At 33.0% G+C, this 20,006-nt stretch overlaps 1 protein-coding gene across 18 annotated transcripts in view; it reads right to left on the bottom strand.

Annotated features, from left to right (window-relative positions):
- sky (GTPase-activating protein skywalker) overlaps positions 1-20,006 on the bottom strand; it is a 72,435-nt gene that overhangs the window by 43,781 nt on the left and 8,648 nt on the right. For 13 of the 18 annotated variants that reach the window (XM_085191033.1, XM_085191104.1, XM_085191058.1 and 10 more), the window contains exon 1: positions 12,235-12,666. In XM_085191033.1, the coding sequence (XP_085047159.1) occupies positions 12,235-12,651 (417 nt within the window). In that variant the 5' untranslated portion in view covers positions 12,652-12,666. Of the gene's footprint in view, positions 1-12,234; positions 12,667-20,006 lie in introns of those variants that run through there. The other 5 variants (XM_085191077.1, XM_085191094.1, XM_085191110.1 and 2 more) reach the window with 1 other exon arrangement.

Below are 20,006 nucleotides of genomic sequence, written 5' to 3' on the forward strand. Positions count from 1 at the left end.
GCCAATCAACGGTTAATTGAATAAAATGGACCGACCGAAATGCGAATTTGATATGCCTTTTATTTTGAAGTAGGGAAGCCTTGTTAAGAAATCGGCAAGTATTAATAGATTAACCGTTCGAATCAATCGAACGGATCGAAAGTAGTAGTGTATTCATTTGAGTTAACATTCACGAATTGAACAAACTTCGAAAGTAGGTGAAAAAAAAATAGTTGAAAATGAAGCCAAATTAAGTAATTTATAAGTCTTATATTCTGGAAATAAAGATTTATTCATTTATTTATTATGTTCTGTTAAAATTACAGAAATTGAAACATTATTAATTATAACAAGATAAAACAAAAATCATCTATATGGCAACAAAAAAATAATGGATTTTTGCTTTTAACCACAGATTAAATAAATACATTGCCGACGCTATTCCCTCACGGATAAGATCGATGATACTATTTTTGGCAGAGCAAATCCACAAGGCGGATTCCGTTGGAAATAACTTTGTGTTTTACCACAGAGCTATGTACATACGAGTTGTAAATCTTTCGCGGTCGGATATCGATTGCGAAAACGCTTATATTATTGGACATTGAGTTTAAATTTAGTTTTTTTTTATTGTTTTTAAATTTAATACTACATATAAAAATGTTGTATTGTCATCGGACCTTAGAAGATGTGCAATTTAAAAAAAAATCGAATGTCAAATGGCTCAAAGTAGCGTTGAAGCTTTTCTTACATACATCGTTTAATAGTTAGGTCTAGATAAAACTAATAACTAAAAAACAAAAGAAAAAAAATCTAAAATAGCCTAGTTATTTTACATTTTTCTTCTAGCCTATAGAGCGTCACAAGAACATATAAATAACTTCAAAGCCAAGCAGCATAGGCTCTACGCGAAAACTCGTGAGTGACAGTTGAATAAGCAGTAGAACGAGTTACTGTAGCAAAAAACAAGGTCCCGACGTGATTTACATAAACATAAAGAGTTAGCTCAGGCTGAGCTGCGCGTGCGTCTTGTGTTCACATTTTAAAAAATAAAATAACTAAATAAATTGGATAATTAATATACAATTGATACTATTAAAATAATATAATATGTACGTGAAAACTCAAACTTTTCTCTATTTAAAACTGATGATAATATTTCCATTATTTTAAAAACTCACTTTGATCTACAAACAATGCTGTATTTATACGAAACTAGCGGCCCGCTCGCGGTTTCACCCGCGTGAACTATGTTATTATTAATTTCTGTCTCCGTTGCTACGTCCTAGTGACGTCTAAGTAAAATTTGAGACTCTTAGTATTTGTAGTAACGAAGTTTCATACAAACTTTCGACCCCAAAAACAACCCCTTAGAAATCGAATATTGTAAATTCCCGTCTTAGCGAGCACCTACGTCCTATAAGTATGTAAGTCATATGCAAAATTTGAGATTCCTAGCACTTGTAGTTTCTGAGATTTCGTGATGAGTGAGTGACCTTCGATTTTATATATATAGATAAAAAATCATACCAGGATAAGAAATTGTCTTTTTTTGGATACTGTTCAAATCCGAGCCACAATGTGCAATAAGCGGTATGCTCCTAAATGCCTAAAGGATTACACAAAATAACTTTCCAACATTATAAAACTATAATCATTCAGTGGAATATTTCGATACCACTCTCCACCAAGAATAACTAAGAAAATTCCACTGTTCCAATTCGATAGAACAAATGATATAAAAGCACGTACAAATATACATAGGAACATGTCTACTAAAATAATACGTAATATAATGAGAAAGGACAATTTCCGTATCAGCAGCGGGCAGCAGCAGGCGCTGTAAACAGTCCTGACCCGATAACCTCGGGGAGCCGCGCTTGTTTACCGCACATGTTTGATTGATAGTGATTAAGTAACATATCACCCAGCGCCCGGGGTTATCTGCAATTATTGAATGCACTATAACAGAATGTGAACAGTTTGTGCATCTTGTTCACGCGTGTGTAGAAAATGAAATTTATGATAAATCTCTAGGTAGCTTGGGTAACGGAAATGCTAATGGGACGAATTAATTTTACTAGGTTCCCTTGTTACTCTCTCTGCCTACTCTACTGCTGGAGGTAATTTAAACAAGCGACAATGTTGCATTAAATTAGACGGAAAATAGAAAACGGAATGTTTTGGCATTAGTTTCCCTCTGTCTACTCTACTTCACATAATACCACTTCGATCTACTACAATTTGTTTGTGTATATGAACAAATAATTTAGAGTGAAATATTTTATCAAATATTTGAGCATAGCGATACTCTTGGAACATCATCACAGTAAAGTTAATCTATAATAACTCCAATAAACTAACTGGTCAATCAATTGAAACATATATTAGGATTTATGAAAGGATTTAACAATTGATCATTTATATTGTTAATAGGTTTTCACACATCCAGAACTTACTTTACGATAAATTATTATGTTTTTTCCCTTCAGATCACGTTTTGCAATCACGACACGTTTTTGTTTGTATCTTAATGATATCGCGAAAACAATTATATTTTTTAATATCTATTCATCCCATTGTTCTTGTTTTTAAGTTCAGAATTCTATGTGAATACTCATTTTTTACTACAACGAAATGGACTGCCAAACTTAATGAGCCTTGGATCAGTAATTTTTATATATCAAACAGTGGAAGTCGTCCATTTTAATTTAGATTCAAAAACTACTGAACGGAATAAACGGACGGAACGGAAATTTTTTTGTAATCTCCTATGATTATTACAAAAAATTGTGAGTTTTATTCGCATTTGGGGTTCGTCCTTGTAAGTATATACAGTCCTTTATATACTCATATGGTCGTCTCTAAACAGAGAGGTCATATGACCGTAATCCTTGATTTTCGCGATTACTGTACATTTTGAATGATAGGTACATCAGATCGCGTATTTTAAGTATTATACATTTTTTAAACTACGGAAACCCCAACCCCGGAAGATTCGTCAATATAAAAATGACCTACAAAACTAGTATTATTTTGGCAAGCAGTCGCTAGAACAGCCCGACCTAATAAAAGGGTATAGGTGTATGGGATGATAGATCGTTACGTAACGCACGCTGTACTCGAACGCGGACACGAGCGCCGGCCCAGGGATCGTTGCACAACGGCGCATTGCTTTAAATAAATTGAATATGAAGCATCTTATCATTGACGACTTCCGCGACGTGGTGCCATTGTTTGTAAAAATACCATTCATGTACTTGTCTAATGTATATATTTTGCCTAAAAGATCTAAAAAAACTAAATAATGTTAATTGCATTAAGATGACCAATTTTGTACGAATAGCTTATTTGGCTTAAAAAGGAGCCGGTTATCAATATTTTTATAGGACATATTAGTATAAGTAGTAAGAATAGGACACGTGTTGAATTATAAGAAAATCAAATTGAAATGAAAAATGAATATGTAAGTCATCGTACAATGGCGGTTGTGCCAAAACAATAAATGACATTGCAAGTCGATAGATTCTAATTGCGCCTTTTTCAACTGCAGTTACAAGTGAACAACAAGACATATCTCATAACAAATGTTACAATTTAAATGAAAATATTTTAAACAGATAAGTAATTTAAAATACATTTTGTAATTCAATCCAATTTCAACATTATACGTATTCCTCTGCTTACAGGAATACAAAACTGACGTACCTCTGAGAATAACAGTTACAATTAGTATATTAAAGTACCTTACAAAACTTACAATTATATAATAAGACGTTGCCGCATAGACACATCCGTCTCCTCGTTTTTGAAGTCATTTATTCATTTTGGTAAGAAGATAGAGTTTCGCCACCCAGTGCGAATTGTGACGATAATGGAGCGGAAAGTAGAGAACGCAGTGTCTCAACATTAAGTTTCATTCAGTTTACTTTACTATATGCGATACCTACAGCTTAAAGAAAAAAAAATAGTAAAACTACTAAAAAAATCAACTGTGCATACTAAAAACAATGCACCTATGTGTATTTATAATATTTTTCATTCAGAAAAAATTGTATTATTACAGACGCAAGTAACGTTTACAACATGACATCATACACACTGTTATTTTATTACTTATCGACCCCTACATTTGTATAAACAAATAAATGTTTATAATATAATATTTACAATAACATATATAATATATACAGAAGCGAAGAAATTAATGTTGTGTTGTAAATTAACTTAAAAGTAAAACGTCACACGTAATTGTAGCACCTATTATCTTGTGTGTCGATAAAAACTAAATAAATAAGTCGTAAATGTGCAATAAATTTGCAGATATTGAAGTTTGTGAAGGTATGCCTTTGAAACATAACAGTACGTTTCTGTATAATTGGATTTTTAAGGCAGTACTTAACATATAGTAAAGTATAAGTAGTTGAAAAACATTAAACAGACTTCAAATCTACTTCACTCTAATTGACTTTTAGTTTCCGAGAAATTTGTGAATAAATCAACAAAAAGAAAATACACATAAAATTTAGCACACGTGTTTAGAAGGCAGATCATCGTACTTAATTACTATTTTTTTAATTGGTTGGTACACATATTATGTATATGTACGTACATACAAATAACATTTACCTATTTCACACAAAAAAACTCAAGAAATTCAAAAGATTCACAAACTAAGAAAATATCATTATTTTTATACTTTAGATAAATAAATAAAGAAGTAGTTAAAAAAATATATAATTAGCAATTATGTAGCACGTTTCAGTAACGTGCACGCGGTCATATCTTAACGGTATCATAATTATTAAATGAGTTAAACAACGCTTCGTACGGTCGGTAGTTGGGGAGTGCATCTACTAGATATTTCAGAATCTACATAATATTGAGAAAAATTTAGGGACAATCAAGCTATAGCTTTAAAGTCAAAAGGAAGATCAAATACATATATATAACAATTTTGTTATTAAAAAATACTAACAAATAGATTTTCAGGTTCACGGTGTACCCTTTTTTTGAAGTGCGAAACGCAACTCCCGGCTTTAAAAAACACACTTTTATAAAACATGAAAACGAAAAATATTGGTAAACTTAATTGCAATGAAAACATATTTGGGCTTATTATAGCAGATTATTTACTTAATAAATTGTTAAATAAGTATTTATTAATATTATATATTAAAACCACTCGATCAGACCGGACCGTAGGGCCAACGAACTACGAAGTTCAATTGGCCAGAATGTCATTGCGTAAATTTTATTAGATCGTGCAGTAGTACACGTTTCGCCATTTACAGTGATTGTGTTCTGAAATTAATCGCATTAAATAGTGAAATTAACAACATTACTGTTGGATATAAAATCTATATGTACAAATAATAAAATTACGTCTGTTTGTCTGTGCGTTTGAGCAGGCTAACCTCGTAAATGGCTCAACCTATTGAAAAGCCGTTTACACAAATGTATTTTGACAAACTTTTGTTTGTCTAACTGTCTACCATACCCATACCTACCTACGATTTCAATGTACGAATATTGTATTTAAAATGTTCATGTAGTAGAACACTTAAGTAATTCAGATTAGTAAATAAATAATTGTGTAGTTCAACTGGGCAAAATAAAAACGATTTTATTTAAAATCACAAATCTGGAATAGATTTTCTATATTCGCCAAAAACTCTAGGGAAAACCGCACAAGCTAATAGACACGACCTAATCAACATGATAATTTAAACATAAAGAAACAATAATTACGTTTAATGTAATTGCAAACTGCTTTATTATCTTCTAGAGATGTGCAATAGTTGCTGCGATAAAAGATCCTTTGTAATGCAAATCAGACTGATTAACTACCCATAGGTAGGTAGGTAGGTATCTCGTTTTATAACCATCCTGTACATTGTTTATTGCTTTGTATGAATTATAGTATGCTGCCTGGTTTAGTTCAGACATTTCTCATATAAACCGATGCATATGCAAGACCAAACCTTTAAATATAATTAACAGGTACGTTAAGCCTGGACTGTCTTAGGAATCAAATATGTAGAAAATTATCTGTAGTTATAAGCCTAATTTAAGTAGCCGATAAATATGAAAATATATTTAAAGCTGATAATTATGGATATTCTTAAGTTGTATATAAAAAAAACATCGTTGTCGTGCACTAGTAAGATATTTGGCACAACAGAAGCTTTGCAATTGCAGTACATTCAAGGTTATTGAGTAAGTTGTATGTGAAACCTCGCGAGTGCAGGAAATGCCTGCTTGCTCCTCTATCGACTTCCTGTCATCGATTTAACGCTTAGTCACATCGTCATTTCAAAGCCAAGGTACCTACTAATCGCGATCAGCTGTTCCGTCAAGGACAAAATTACTGGAGCGTATATTACTTAATAATATTTTCTTGTTTGCATTGTAAAGTACATATATATAGAGAGAATAAACAAGATTTAAGTTAAAATATTAACAAATCAGTCCACGACGCGTTGAATCATCTGTAAAACTGTACGAAATTGAGTTCGCAAATTGCAATACAGAATGTAAAATAAAAGTAATCCCGCCCGCGCACGTGACCACACTGTAGGTGAGAAAAGCAAAGTGTACATCTATTTTTGGAGTTGGCTCGTGGCCACTGCTCGCGCGCAATCCTATGTTAGTCAATAATACGGCTGTCGTGAATTTTATATAACATCAAAGTTTGGCGATAATGGTCGAATCAATTTGTCGTTTATTTCTATATAAACGAAGGCACGTCACGCGTTAAGATGTAACACATCAACAAACACACATTAAAAGACAAAACTGTCCATTTAGTTGAGACGCAATTACGTTATTGTTATAGGTCATGACTATTGTACCTACTCGGCATATCACTGACTGCGTCATACAAGGTTCATATAAAAATGCGTTGATAGATGACGAAGGTTTAATTGCCGCAACTGCCAATATTGCTTTAAGCCAATAAGTTATAATAGCAATATTACAGTGATCAACCAACTCAAGAAACGCGATAAAATTCCATTCATCGAATATATGAAGTGGTGCCCTTGAATGCCACTCGCGAAAATGATAAAATAAATGCATTTCTATATATAAACAATTTAACGCATTATAAAGTTATTTCAAACACACGCCACCTGTGGCCTGTATATGTAAACTACTGTATTTTCGACGTATTTATACATGTGGTTCATAAGTTTACAAAATATACCTATTGGAAATATATTTTAAAGTAGATGGATATAACTTCTTAGATGACGTCGGGAAGTGCCTTTTTTTTTAAATAATATTTCGTAAAGGTTACATTGTATCCTACGTACTTCCCTACTTTTCCGAAACATGCGTGGGTGTTGAGCGGCGGAACTCAACAAAAATATCCAGAGTAAAAAACCTGCCTTTTTACTCTATCTTCTCTATCTTACTTCGATCACGTAAATTGTCTCAACTGTACGTATAATCGGATTTCGCGTAATGGCATTACAGAGGGGAAGACTACAAACTCCTTAGTGAAGTCGTCTATAGAATACACATATAGACTAATCTTGGAGATTAACAAAGTTGTCGTTTCAAGAAAAAAATCCTGCTCATATGCTGAGAGATTCGCATACTGAGTGTTTCGTACCAATTTCGGGATTGTATAAATCCTTTTTGAGGCCGTCTTGTTATTAGGGCATGGTGTCTAACTGTAAGCGCGACGGTTATGCGTTCGATTTCTACTCGAGGAAATGAGTTATTTCATGTTCTCGATCTGATAACATGCCAAAGGACGGCCTTAAGTTTCGCCACAAATCCGTAGTGTCTAGGAAATTGGGCGGGTTCCCTCTGCCTATCCTACTTAATGCGGGAAACAGCATAAAGTTATAAAAAACAGATTATATTTAATAAATATAGTGTTTCATCTAAATATGATAGAAAATTCTAGAAACACAACATTAACACAAAAAGCGTGGGCGAACGTTGAAAGGTTGTATGCAGCATGTAAAGTAAATAATACATCTTCAATAATATATTCATATTGCGAAATAAGCACGATCCATGTGGTAATATAACAATATAGATTAATATACAACGTATTAATTATGTAATATAAATTAAATAAGAAAGACATAGTAAAATTAGTAGAGTAGAGATACCTCATTATCTAACAAGTTTATGTTTTTAAAGTTCTAAATTTATATTAAAAATATTTATGTATTATAATTTTACAATTGAATTAATTTATACATCTATTAATAAAATTTATGAAAAGTAATATTTATAAAACACCTGCTTATTAACCGTAAGTCTTCAAAAAGAAAAGAAACAAAGCGTACCATTTATTCTTTAAGAAATATATATTCAATCTAAATACAAGTACATAATTTCCATTCATTATATAATGTAAATCCATCATAATTATTAAACGAGAGTTCGGCATACCTCTAGGTCAAGGCGCGTAAGTCGTTGGCACCACACCAGATGGGTGCACCACTGACAAGTGATTCCAATCCGACATATATTTCAAAACAACGGACATATCGACCATATGGAAAATTGCTATTTTCTTTGTTGTCTATTTTGCAATTAGCGCAAGGCTAATGGTATAAAATGTTCGACATAAAGACAAACGGTTTATTATAATAGGCTCTGCATAAACTCGCATAATAATTAAAATATATGTAGGTATGTATTTGAGGCCGTCGCGTCGGGGGGCAGTGATACAAGCATGCGATAGTAAACGCGACGCGAAATATTTTCATTTCCTTGCTCTGGTAATGAGGCTACGCGCGGCGTTGAGTTCCGCCACTTAGCAATGTCTCGATAGTTGGCGGAAAGTAGTAAACGAAAGTATCTTAATGGGAACGGATTGTCTAAGCACTGGGTTTCCATGTTCTCTCTGCCCACCCAGCAGGGTAACTAATGTATATAGCCATGTGCGAGGATATGTCGTGAAGCTAAAAAAACTCGTATTGTAGAACATTTTAAGATCTTTTTATCTCAGTTCTTCTAAATTAAAGTTAAATTATTACCTATGAACCTTTGTAGGTTCGACTCGGGAGGATGAATTATTTGCATTTCCTCGTCTTAATAAGAATACAAAGATCGTCTTTGAGTTTCGCCATTCTACAGTCAATGTTAATTTTGGCAGAAAAAAAGGAGCTTTAACATTGAATTCTGTCTACCCACCTTTCTACAAATGGTATATAACGTGAAGCTTTATACAAGCAGGTGACAAATACGTATAACCTTTACAAAAATCCGGATGTTCGCCAAATTGCATTAACAAGACCGGGAAGTGAAAGATAAACAAAATATGATGTCATCGATTTCTACAAATGGTAGTGTATATTTTAAGAGTGGCATTCCTTCTAAGATAACCGGAATTTTGGCGAGCATCATGCTTGCCTCGCGAACGCCACGTGGCTGGAATCCTGAAAACTGACTCATCCTCGACGTTTGTTTATGGCACTGAGAAGATATGTCACAAATGTGATTTTCACTGGTTACTTCCGTTGAGGAAAACAAAATTTTCCGTTCTGATTCATTCATTTTGTCGTATTGATATTAAAATTAGAAACATATATGTATAGCATATATATTACCTACAAGAATTGTATTTATAATGTTTATGAATCAGTACTGAACAGGTGTTTTCAGATTTATTTTATGTTACAAATTGTTAAATGAAATATAATTCATATATAACAAAGAATAATGTAGTCAGACATATTTATATATTTTTATATCAAGGCAGAACGAAAAAATTTTGCTCACAAAAAAAAAAATATGAGAGATTTTACCTATTTATCTTCTATATATCTACATCTTTTGATATCTACTAAAAAACAGTTCACGCTTTTTCCAAAACTAATATTGAAATACTCCGTCCCCCACTTTCTGCCCAAATTTGGAGACTGTCGAGTTGAGAAACTCAACGCTACGCTTTGTCCTGTTACGAGAGCAAAAAAATGAAAATAATTTATTCCCTCGAGTGAGATTGGAATCCACAACCGTCGTGTGTACAATCAGATGCTGAGACAGCCTATAATAATACTACATTCAATTTAATACATCGTTTCTATTACAGACGAAATCTGGAATACATGCATATTGTTTTATGGTCAAGCTCGTGCAACTGTAAATTGTACGTACATGTGGTGCACGACGAAGGTGAACCGGCTCAACAACGAACACACTGCCAGCTTCATATATATACTTATAATATTTCCACCCTAGCATTAAATGTTATATGAAAACTTTCCATAGCGAAAATTTTACTCAATGATTTAAGAATATTAATAAAGTGTTATCAAAATATAATATTGTCGTAACCTTAACCTAGATAACGTGTGAGCGGAGCTAGGTATATATGACAAATAATACTATTTAAAAACCATTAAATTACTTGAAATGTGACGCACCTATTTGTATGTTTCCGATAGAAATGATTACAATTTATTCGACACGGCAACAAAGAAAATATGAAACAGAAACGACACTGACCGTATACGAATATATTGACAACATTGAAGTGTGTTGGTCATATTGAGCGTGACGATTGTGGATTCAAATCTCACTTAGGGGATCATATACGTTTTTAAATTAACAGTGCCTTTTCCAAACAGATAAAATGATAGGTTAATTTCCGCCATAAATCTAACAAACGATGCCTTTAAAAAGGCAAGAAATAGAAAACAGAGTGTTGCGTCAATAAATTCCAGCTTTATATCACTAAATAAAAGAAAGAAACGATAAAACATAAAAAACAAAGTCTCCTGCATATATGGTATAAGGTACCCAGACCACCTGTTCAGCACAGTATGGATGTTCGCACGCAAACCTGAAGGTGAACCGGGTCGGTTGACGCCGTGCCAACCGCGTGCGCCGAAATAATAACAAGAACGTTCGCGTTCAACCCACCAGAACATATTCCTACAATGTTTATTTGCTTTTTGCTGAAGAAGATGCACGTATCGATCGATACATTGTATGAAGACGTTATAATATATTTATTTATATTACGATAGAAGCTTTTTGTGAATATTTGCACGGTTTCTTAGAGGATAACTATATTTTTCATTTACTTTGTAAACAATTATATTAAATACATTGAGGATTTATAATCTACCTAAAAAAATTAAATAATATAAACAACAAAAAATCATTTACAAATGGGCAGTTAAATTAATTATTAATAATTCATTGATGAACTTTAAAATTATTACTAGACTGGATTTCGAATACAAATAACATAACAATATACCGAAGAAGATAAACTAATGAACAACATTAACGACAATTAAGAAGTTTAAGTATTTCTAAGCGACTTTACGAGAATATTATATATGGTTTTATATAGAAAATGTGGCAACATAGAAAAACAATAACACCAAAAGTAAGTAATTTTCATTAACAGGTGTATAATCGGCGGGCCATTGTTGGTCGTAACTAATTGTGATGCGAGAGACGCCCCGGTGCGGTGGACGCGCGCACGTTGATGTCGAACGCAAGGACTCGAGCGACCGCCCAAATGTGTTCCGATCGCGTGGAGATATTTTCAAGTTTTATAAGGCAAGCCGGTTTAATTTTTTTAATAAAATGTTTTTATTTGTGTATTAATTGTTAATGTAACACATTATTTGTAATTAATCCCCTAAAATTAAATTCAACCGAAAATATTGCCTACTTTCTAATTTCCCTATACAAAGAAACATCCTTTTTTTATTTCATCGATAAAGGATATAAAAAACAAATCAAAATCTATCTTTTGAATTTAAAACAAAGCAAAACCCTTTCTTTATTTTAGTGTGTAGAGGTATATTTCGTACGATAGGTACGTGAGACGTAATTTCTTTTTAAATTTTCAGTCACGTAGACACGCTGGCCAAGGACTTCATGCACGCAACTTAAACAGAAACTCCATTATTTGTCCCGACAAGTAAAATAATTTACACTATATTGTCAATTGAGAATAGTCTAGATGTACCTAGTTATTTAGAATTTCGCAAGCATTTACTATAGTATAGAGATTGTTATGCCTAATTGCTTATCAGCGTAGACCTACCTGAATGAGAAAACGACCTTCGCGAGTCGTTATCAGAGTGCGCGAAATATCACAAACATTTGGGCGGCGCCGAGCGAACTAAACTCACGTGACCTTCAGCAGATTAAGTACGCGGTTTTGCGAGATAAGCGTTATTGGTTAGAAGAATTGTATATTAGACGGTGAGAGTGGGCAACCTTGTGACGACGAATATTGCATAATGAGAGATCACTGACCTGTGTAACCATGTCCCAGTAGAATCCGTCGAGCATAGACTTGCCATGTTGGTGCTGTCGGCACAGGGCGGGCCAGAGGGCGGCGCGGATGGAGCTGTTGATGGGCCACGAGTTCTCCCTGATGAAGAGCTTGAGCTCGCGCTTGCGGCCCTGCTGGAGGAGAGGTTGGAGCTCCTCGAAGGTCTTGAGCGGGGCTTTCTTGCCTGCGAACAATGGGGAGGGTAAGCACTGCGTCCAGATAGCGGGTTCAGTGGGCGCGAGGGACTCTGCGCTCTGTGCGCGGAACGCGGCCGGTTCTATGTACATCGCGGAGGCGCGGGGCACATGCTTTCGGTGCGCGCGCGCCTGCGGCACTGCCGCCGCGAGCTTCGACAGCCTCCGGAAAATACGATAGCGCGCCCCGACGCTATAACACATTCAATGTTTATCTGACCGTGCGATCTCTGCACCGGTCGCTTGGGCCGCCGCAGTAACGCGCCACTAGCCATACAAAACACTTGAAACTATCTGGTCTTTTTTATAAACACATTGTTTCATTCATATTTCTAATTTATGTAATCTAAAAAATATGAATTAAAATCAATGAAGAGGAAAATAAGACAAAAATAACTAATTCTATAAGAATTTGTACTTAATATTGAATAGCGTATTGTTTTAAATATAATTATAAAATATACTTAGAGATACCTTAATAAGATAGAAAAGTAACTACGTTTATTTTTTACCAATTACCGAAAATTTAATTTAAGTACCATGTGCATAGGTAAAAATAGCTTTGGATACAGCAGAACAAGATTTGGAGAGAAGCCAAAGTACTCTTCGTCATGCAGATTTATCCACGAAACAATTACAACAGTAATACGAATTTCTAAAGAAAAGTCTTGTAATAAACATAAAAAAAATAAACAAATATTTTTCAAAAAGAAATAAATTATTCTACAATATTTAATATATATTTTTTAATATAATAAAAAAAATTATAATAAAAATTAAATATAATATAAAATAAAAATATATGTAAATATAAATGAACACTATAATATAAGTATAATATAGTTTCTTAGATACTGGCTCGAGTAAAACGCAAGCAATGAAGTGTTAAGTGCCACCGCAACTGATAACGAGGTTATCATACTGCAGTCTCGGCGATTAGTTAAATTTAAACTTTATTATACTTTGTTTATTTTTAATTATATGAATAAAAAAAATACTCCAAGAGTGTTTGTGTATATTTAAGTATTGTTTTTACATTCAAAATCATTAATTAAAGATTATGTTAAAAATAACAGAGTAAATATGTTTTTTTAGAATTCTATTGTGTAATAAAAAAAGGCATATCTTGATGTCTATTCGCACCATAAATTTTGTTAAATATATGTTTTTTAAGCAATTGTTCTTATAATCACATGCTTAACCGCCACTGATAACGTTATCTTGGCCCAATTAGTTGAACTAAATTTAACTGTATGGTGAAGAAGTCTTAACAAATTCTATATCTAGCAGTTTTCAAAATAATTTAACTAGTCATAATGACCTAATTTTTTTGTGTTCAGAAAATTTAATGGAGAGTGAGGAACGAAATATCTTAATATTAGGTTCCCTTTACCTACCCTAGTTCCCTACCAGGGAAGTTTCTAAGGTTTCTTTAGTTTCTAATTTGCAGGATAGCAACTATTTCACAAAAGTAAAACATATTTCATATAAAATATCAAGTTAATGAAAAGAGCAACTTTGCATGACTTATCACTATAGCTTGATGAGTAATCAAGCAAGGAGTTGCCCAGAATTGTGTAATTATGCACAGAAACAAAGAAAATAATGCATTTATAAGCAAATTGCTATGATTTCGCTATCGTGGCGCAATCACGACGTAACATGTAATTAATGTAGTGGATTCAAATTCAATTTGGGAATATATTTATATTTCTACTAGTGGACCCGGACGCGGCTACGCCTGCTTGAACTATAAGAATATTTTCGCATCAGTCATACTCATACTATGGCGCCCGAGGGCTAGGTCATTTCAAATCAGTGACATCTCCTTAATTATTTATTAGAATGTTATACAGTAAACTATAATTTCAAAATGTCGCGGTAACGGTTGCGTAGCGACGCGACGGTTGTTATTAACATGGCAGAATAAATTGCATGTCAAATTAGAAAGCATTTTAAAATATATTAGTTTATATGTATAATGTAATGTTATATAGCCTATAGCACTTCTGAAGAATGCAGCTTTCATACAAAACAAAAACAATGTAAATTGGACCAGTAGATCCAGAGATCTTAGCGTTCAAACAAACAAACAAACAAACAAACAAACTCTTCCGCTTTATTATATTAAGTATAGATTTAACATATTTAATCCATAATATAAGAGAGAAGAACGATATCGTCCTGAATTGCGTTGCTGTGAGGCCTCACAAAAATAACAGGATGTTATGGGTTCCTCGAACACATAGATAGATAAATATGAAAAAATGTGATAGATACAAATAAGTAATATTTGGGAATACCCAACAAGATATCATCCTTCGCAGTTGTAAAAGATCCTTTTATCACTACTTCACTTAACGAATAATAAAAACCGAACCGCGCACGAAGTGTTCCGTACCATTATTTATAGAAACGCCAAAAAAATTGAGTATGTATTGTGGGAGCCTCCTTAAATATTTATTAAATTTTGATCACCACGTGAAAGATCAAGATATTATGTACCTTTAGTCTATATAAGATTAAATGCAGCTAGTTAACAAAGTGCTGTAGAATTCCCTAAAGAACCTATTGTCTTTATAAATAAATAGTGTAATGTTTTACATAGCATATGTTTTATTATAGGTATTTCATTTAGGTCTGTCCGAACCATTCTTTACGACGATACCGATTTTACTTTAGTAAAATTCCTTTTACAATTTTGAATACGACAAAGTTTACTTCTTTTTTCCATAAAACATTTGGGGAGGGAGCTAGCTACTCCGTTCCTCACTTTCTGCCGACTTCTGGAGTCATTGCGTGTTGAGTGGCGGAACTGAACGCCACGCTTTTCTCTACACCAGAGCGAAGAAATGGAAATATAAATTTAAATAAATATTCAATTTTCTCAAGCAAGTGTCAAATCCAAACCCAGTCGCGTTTATAGCACACACATATATTATGTTGATAACTAAGGGAAAGGGCCGCTTCGCTGTACCAATCCTTGCTCGCTTCTCCGTGTTTTCTTCTTTGTTTTCTTTTCTCAAGCAATTATCCGTCATCAACCCTTTATCCGTTATCCATTATCTGTCGCCCTATAGACGTATTACCTATTCGACTATTTATATATTTTAAATAATTGAATATTATTAATTTAAGTACAGTCAGCCATATTAAAACATAAAAGCTTTAACGAATCACTAAATGCACTCCAAAACAAAGTTGGCTGGCATCCGACATCTAACGAGAACGATCGTAAATGTTATTATATGCAATTAAATGTATGTCTTATTGTGATGGCGCATTAAATCTCTGCACTATTTAGAGATGTCACCACTGTCTATTATAGAGAAACTGTTTATTGGTATCTATAAGGTCTTTCGTGATGCAGTGACACATCGTGAGTCTCAAACGGATTCAATTCTCACTTAGGGGAATGATCAGGTTTAAATTATTTACATCTTCCCGCTCTGTTAGACATAGCGCTGCGTTGAGTTCCGTTACTCAACATGAAATGTCTCAAAAAAATGGGCGAAACGTGGAGAACGGAGTATATTAACACTTACTAGGTTCCCTGTGTCTATCTTTCTATGCGGAAAAAGAAAGAGTGAATTATCTATAATTACCCATATTGTATAGTAAAAACATAGTATCATATTGTCAGAGATATAACCATACAATGAGCGAAGGAAAATTTTTTTTTTCAAAATATTAAAGAAAGCCTTCTTTATGACGAGAGGGGAGCGACCATAAAATATAATAAAATAAAATTGAAACATTTTTACCAGCATAATTGTTTTATTTGTTTTATTTATTTGAATTGAGGTACCTACCTACCTAGTGTTTAGAACGATCTTCTACTAAATATTTTATTTTGCGTTTGCTATTGTCTTTATTGTCTTTTTAGTTACAAATGCCCTTGGAAAATATATTTCTCACAATACTGGGACAAATCATAACAACAATCCACAAGATTAAAATAAAATAAACAGATTACTCAGAAATTTTCTTACTTTACGTTTATTTTAGTTTTAATCAAGTAAATTATATGATTCACTAATATAAATTCAAATCTCACAGTAAACATTTCACTGTAACAATGAAGTAAAAGTTTCTGAAACACGTCCAAATACCTCGAACACTACTTGCTCCTTCGAGAACACATTACACGGCTCGACCAGTGTTTCATGCGGGAAAAATGAGGGTAAACACTCGACACCATTTAGAAGTAAATGAAGAAATTTAAATATAAATCAAGACTCTATAGGCCATAGCTTTTGAAATATTCTATGCCAATCGCAATAGCTTCTTGTGAAACTATAAGCATCGTCTTATCGAAGTCAAATCTTAAATGTATTATTCAGTGTAGAAGCATTGCGTATTTACGTACTTATAGTGCTCCACTGGCGGCTGAGAGGTATAATACCTCGATTGTAAGAAGTAAAGCAATAAACTCAGCAGTCTGACAGTGAAATACCTAGTGGAACCATAGACATTTAAATAATATATTTTTTATATAATAAAAAAATATAGCTTCGTAATATTTTCAATACTTATTTATATTTTCAATACAATAAGTATAATAGTTAAAATAAATGCAATATAATCAATCAATAAGTGCAATATATTGGTTATAGTTGGGAAAAGTATACAGCTACTTACATAAGAAATATTATAAATTTTCCTACTTAGAAGTATCTATTTAAAAAAAATGAAACTGCGAATAAAGTCTGAAAACAATATTTCTGGAAATTTACTGCAACACGGAGCAGTGTGTGTTATGATTAGATTACAGACCTAAGGTGAGGGAGTTTCAATATTTACATTCTAGAACGATCTCGATAATTTGCGCCAATATTGGACATATTCAAATACACATGTAATATATGAGTGTAGTACATACATGAGCTAACCAGAACAAACATATCTGATTAGTGATTATCTAATTTGTCGTATATAAAATATTTCTATTACATTTCGTGGAAAATGGTTGAATTATAAATACTGTATTAAGGAAGAGGACCTCGGACAGTAGAGGTGAGTTTTATTGGATTTCTAAGTTACCCTCTTTAAGCCACAATTTGGATTGTGTATTCCAGCTACTACTCCGGGCTCCACATCCTGCAACGCAATAGGATCTATGGAGATCTGTCGATCATGTGAATCTATGGAGTGTAGTTTATTTTCCTATAGACATTTATTATTTTCCAAAAATATATTTTTGACAGATGTCGAACTAGGTTACAAATATTTAAGCAATTACTAATTAACAATGTTTAAAACATAGTTTAAACAGATTCATAAAAAATACTTTTTTAATTTACATAATATCATATTGTAGTTTTTGAAAGTAATTATAGTAGAAAACATTAAGTGAATCAAAACTGTTTGTAAGTCTATTTAAATAAAAAGAAGTATGAAGAAGTTGATGCTGCCCCGAGAAGAGTAAAAGATGAAGCTAAAATAACTATTCAAAATCTAATTTAGTCCCAAAATATGAGTTACATCACTTTATTTCGGACGCGTCGCACGTGATTTTCCCAGGCATCAATAAACAATTTATCGCCCGCAATTCACATTAATTGCTCTTTGTTCGCTAATCCACATAATTTAACGACTTCTAAATATGTCGTTAATATCTCAAAAACATATTGTTTTATATTTTATTTTTCAAATACTATCTAGATATAGCTTATAAGCGACTGCTAAAAATTACTTATAACTTTTACTAAATCAAAAGTTTATATTCTAATTATAGAGATATAGACTCGAATTATAACCCATTCAGAAAGTGAATTCAAACAAGTATTTTTTCTGTTATTATATTAAATATGTAATGTAATGAAACTTTAAAGCATGTACAACGTTAATTTATTTCAACCTAAAACTATGTATGTATTTAAAATGTGATTCATAAAGTTTACCGCAGGGAAATCACCCTACACAAAACAATTCATCATCTCCGTTGACTGAGAAAATGCGAAAAGAATAAAATTATACAATTCACTAAGTAGTAATTACACACATTTTTTGTGTAAAATTCATAAATGTTCTTTCTGGAGTCAATAAACATTTTATATTGACATGATTAGCATAAAAATACTTGCCCTAAATAAAAGATTGGATTTTAACTAAAACATGCATTTCGTATGCAAATATACATGCTAATGTATATTTGCATACGAAATGCATTGTGTGTGTATTTGTGCATATGTATTTTATGAATACCTCAAGGTGACGAACAATACGAATGCTATATATAACATTGCACTTTAACAGTTATTAGAAGGCATCCACCGCGACCATCAGAATGCAGGTCTTAGGGGAGATTTTAAACAGTGAATAGAAAAGCTTACCGAAACTGTCGTGACATTGTTTGAAAATGTATAAATTTAAACAAAAAAGAATAGAACAAGACGCGTAAACATTTGTTTTATCGTTCATTTTTAAACCCGTCAATCAATCAAATCAACCTTTTCGGGTCCACTGCTGGACATAGGCCTCTCCCAGGGTGCGCAAAAGCTCCCGATCCTCCGTCTTCCGCCTCCAGTCGAAGCCAGCAACCTTCTTCAGGTCGTCGGTCCATCGAGCTGGAGGGCGCCCCCCTTTTGAACCCGTACGTACATATAATATAACTTTGCTTATGAGTGATTTTAATTATAAATATTTATTGTTGGTACCATTAAATAAAAACAGAACAAAATTGTGACAGCGTACAAAAATTTCGCTGTGCAAAACCATAATTATGTCAAATTGAACTAATTATTATTATAGAAACTAGAAAGTAACCGGCGGCGTCAGTCTGTCCAAAAAACGGCAATTTATAGTTTGGAAAAAGTATAATCTCATACTTAATAAAATAGCGCCAAGCAAAAAACACTGCCGAGTTTAATGCGTCAATTTGAAAGTGTTCAAGCTATATTTGATTGCGGGGTTTGATTAACAGCGAAGAGTGAAATTTAAGTTTTTAATAATATGGATCGCGTAAACGTTTCTGTGTATATGAAATCCTGTAACTTTAAAAGAACAGCTTCACGTTTTAATACCGTATGGTATGTTAGGCAGAGAGAAATAAGTGTTAAGACCCTCTGTACTTTATTTTCCGCCTAGTTTTCAAGAGATTGCGTGTTAAGTGGCGGAACTCAACGCCGCGTCTACCAGACCAGGTACATGAATATATTTTTATTACTGCAACTGCTGCTGCACTTTCCCGCGATGGTCGATCAATAATGTAGACCACATTTTAACTTATTTTTGTTTTTTAAAGTATTATTTAAATACTAAAAAAGAAAAAATTCCACGTCTGACTTCTTGCTCTAGCTAATTTGGCGATAAAAAAGTATGGCTAAATTCAGCACTTTTTTTTCATTAAGACCATTTTGTAACTTTATATTTACGTATTTCAAATATTTTCAATGGTTAGACTGCTTACTATATAAAATAAAATGTGATTTTTTTAATGTCAAAAGTTAATCTATATATATGTATATAAAAGGACTTGTCCTCACTGACTGAGGTAAGACGCGCGCACAGCCGTAACCGCTAATAGTAGAAACGTGAAATTTGGACAGATGTTTACT

Source organism: Heliconius melpomene, chromosome 1, assembly GCF_056956725.1.
Source record: "Heliconius melpomene rosina isolate 202511_hmr_F chromosome 1, ASM5695672v1, whole genome shotgun sequence".
Taxonomy (NCBI): Eukaryota; Metazoa; Arthropoda; class Insecta; order Lepidoptera; family Nymphalidae; genus Heliconius; species Heliconius melpomene.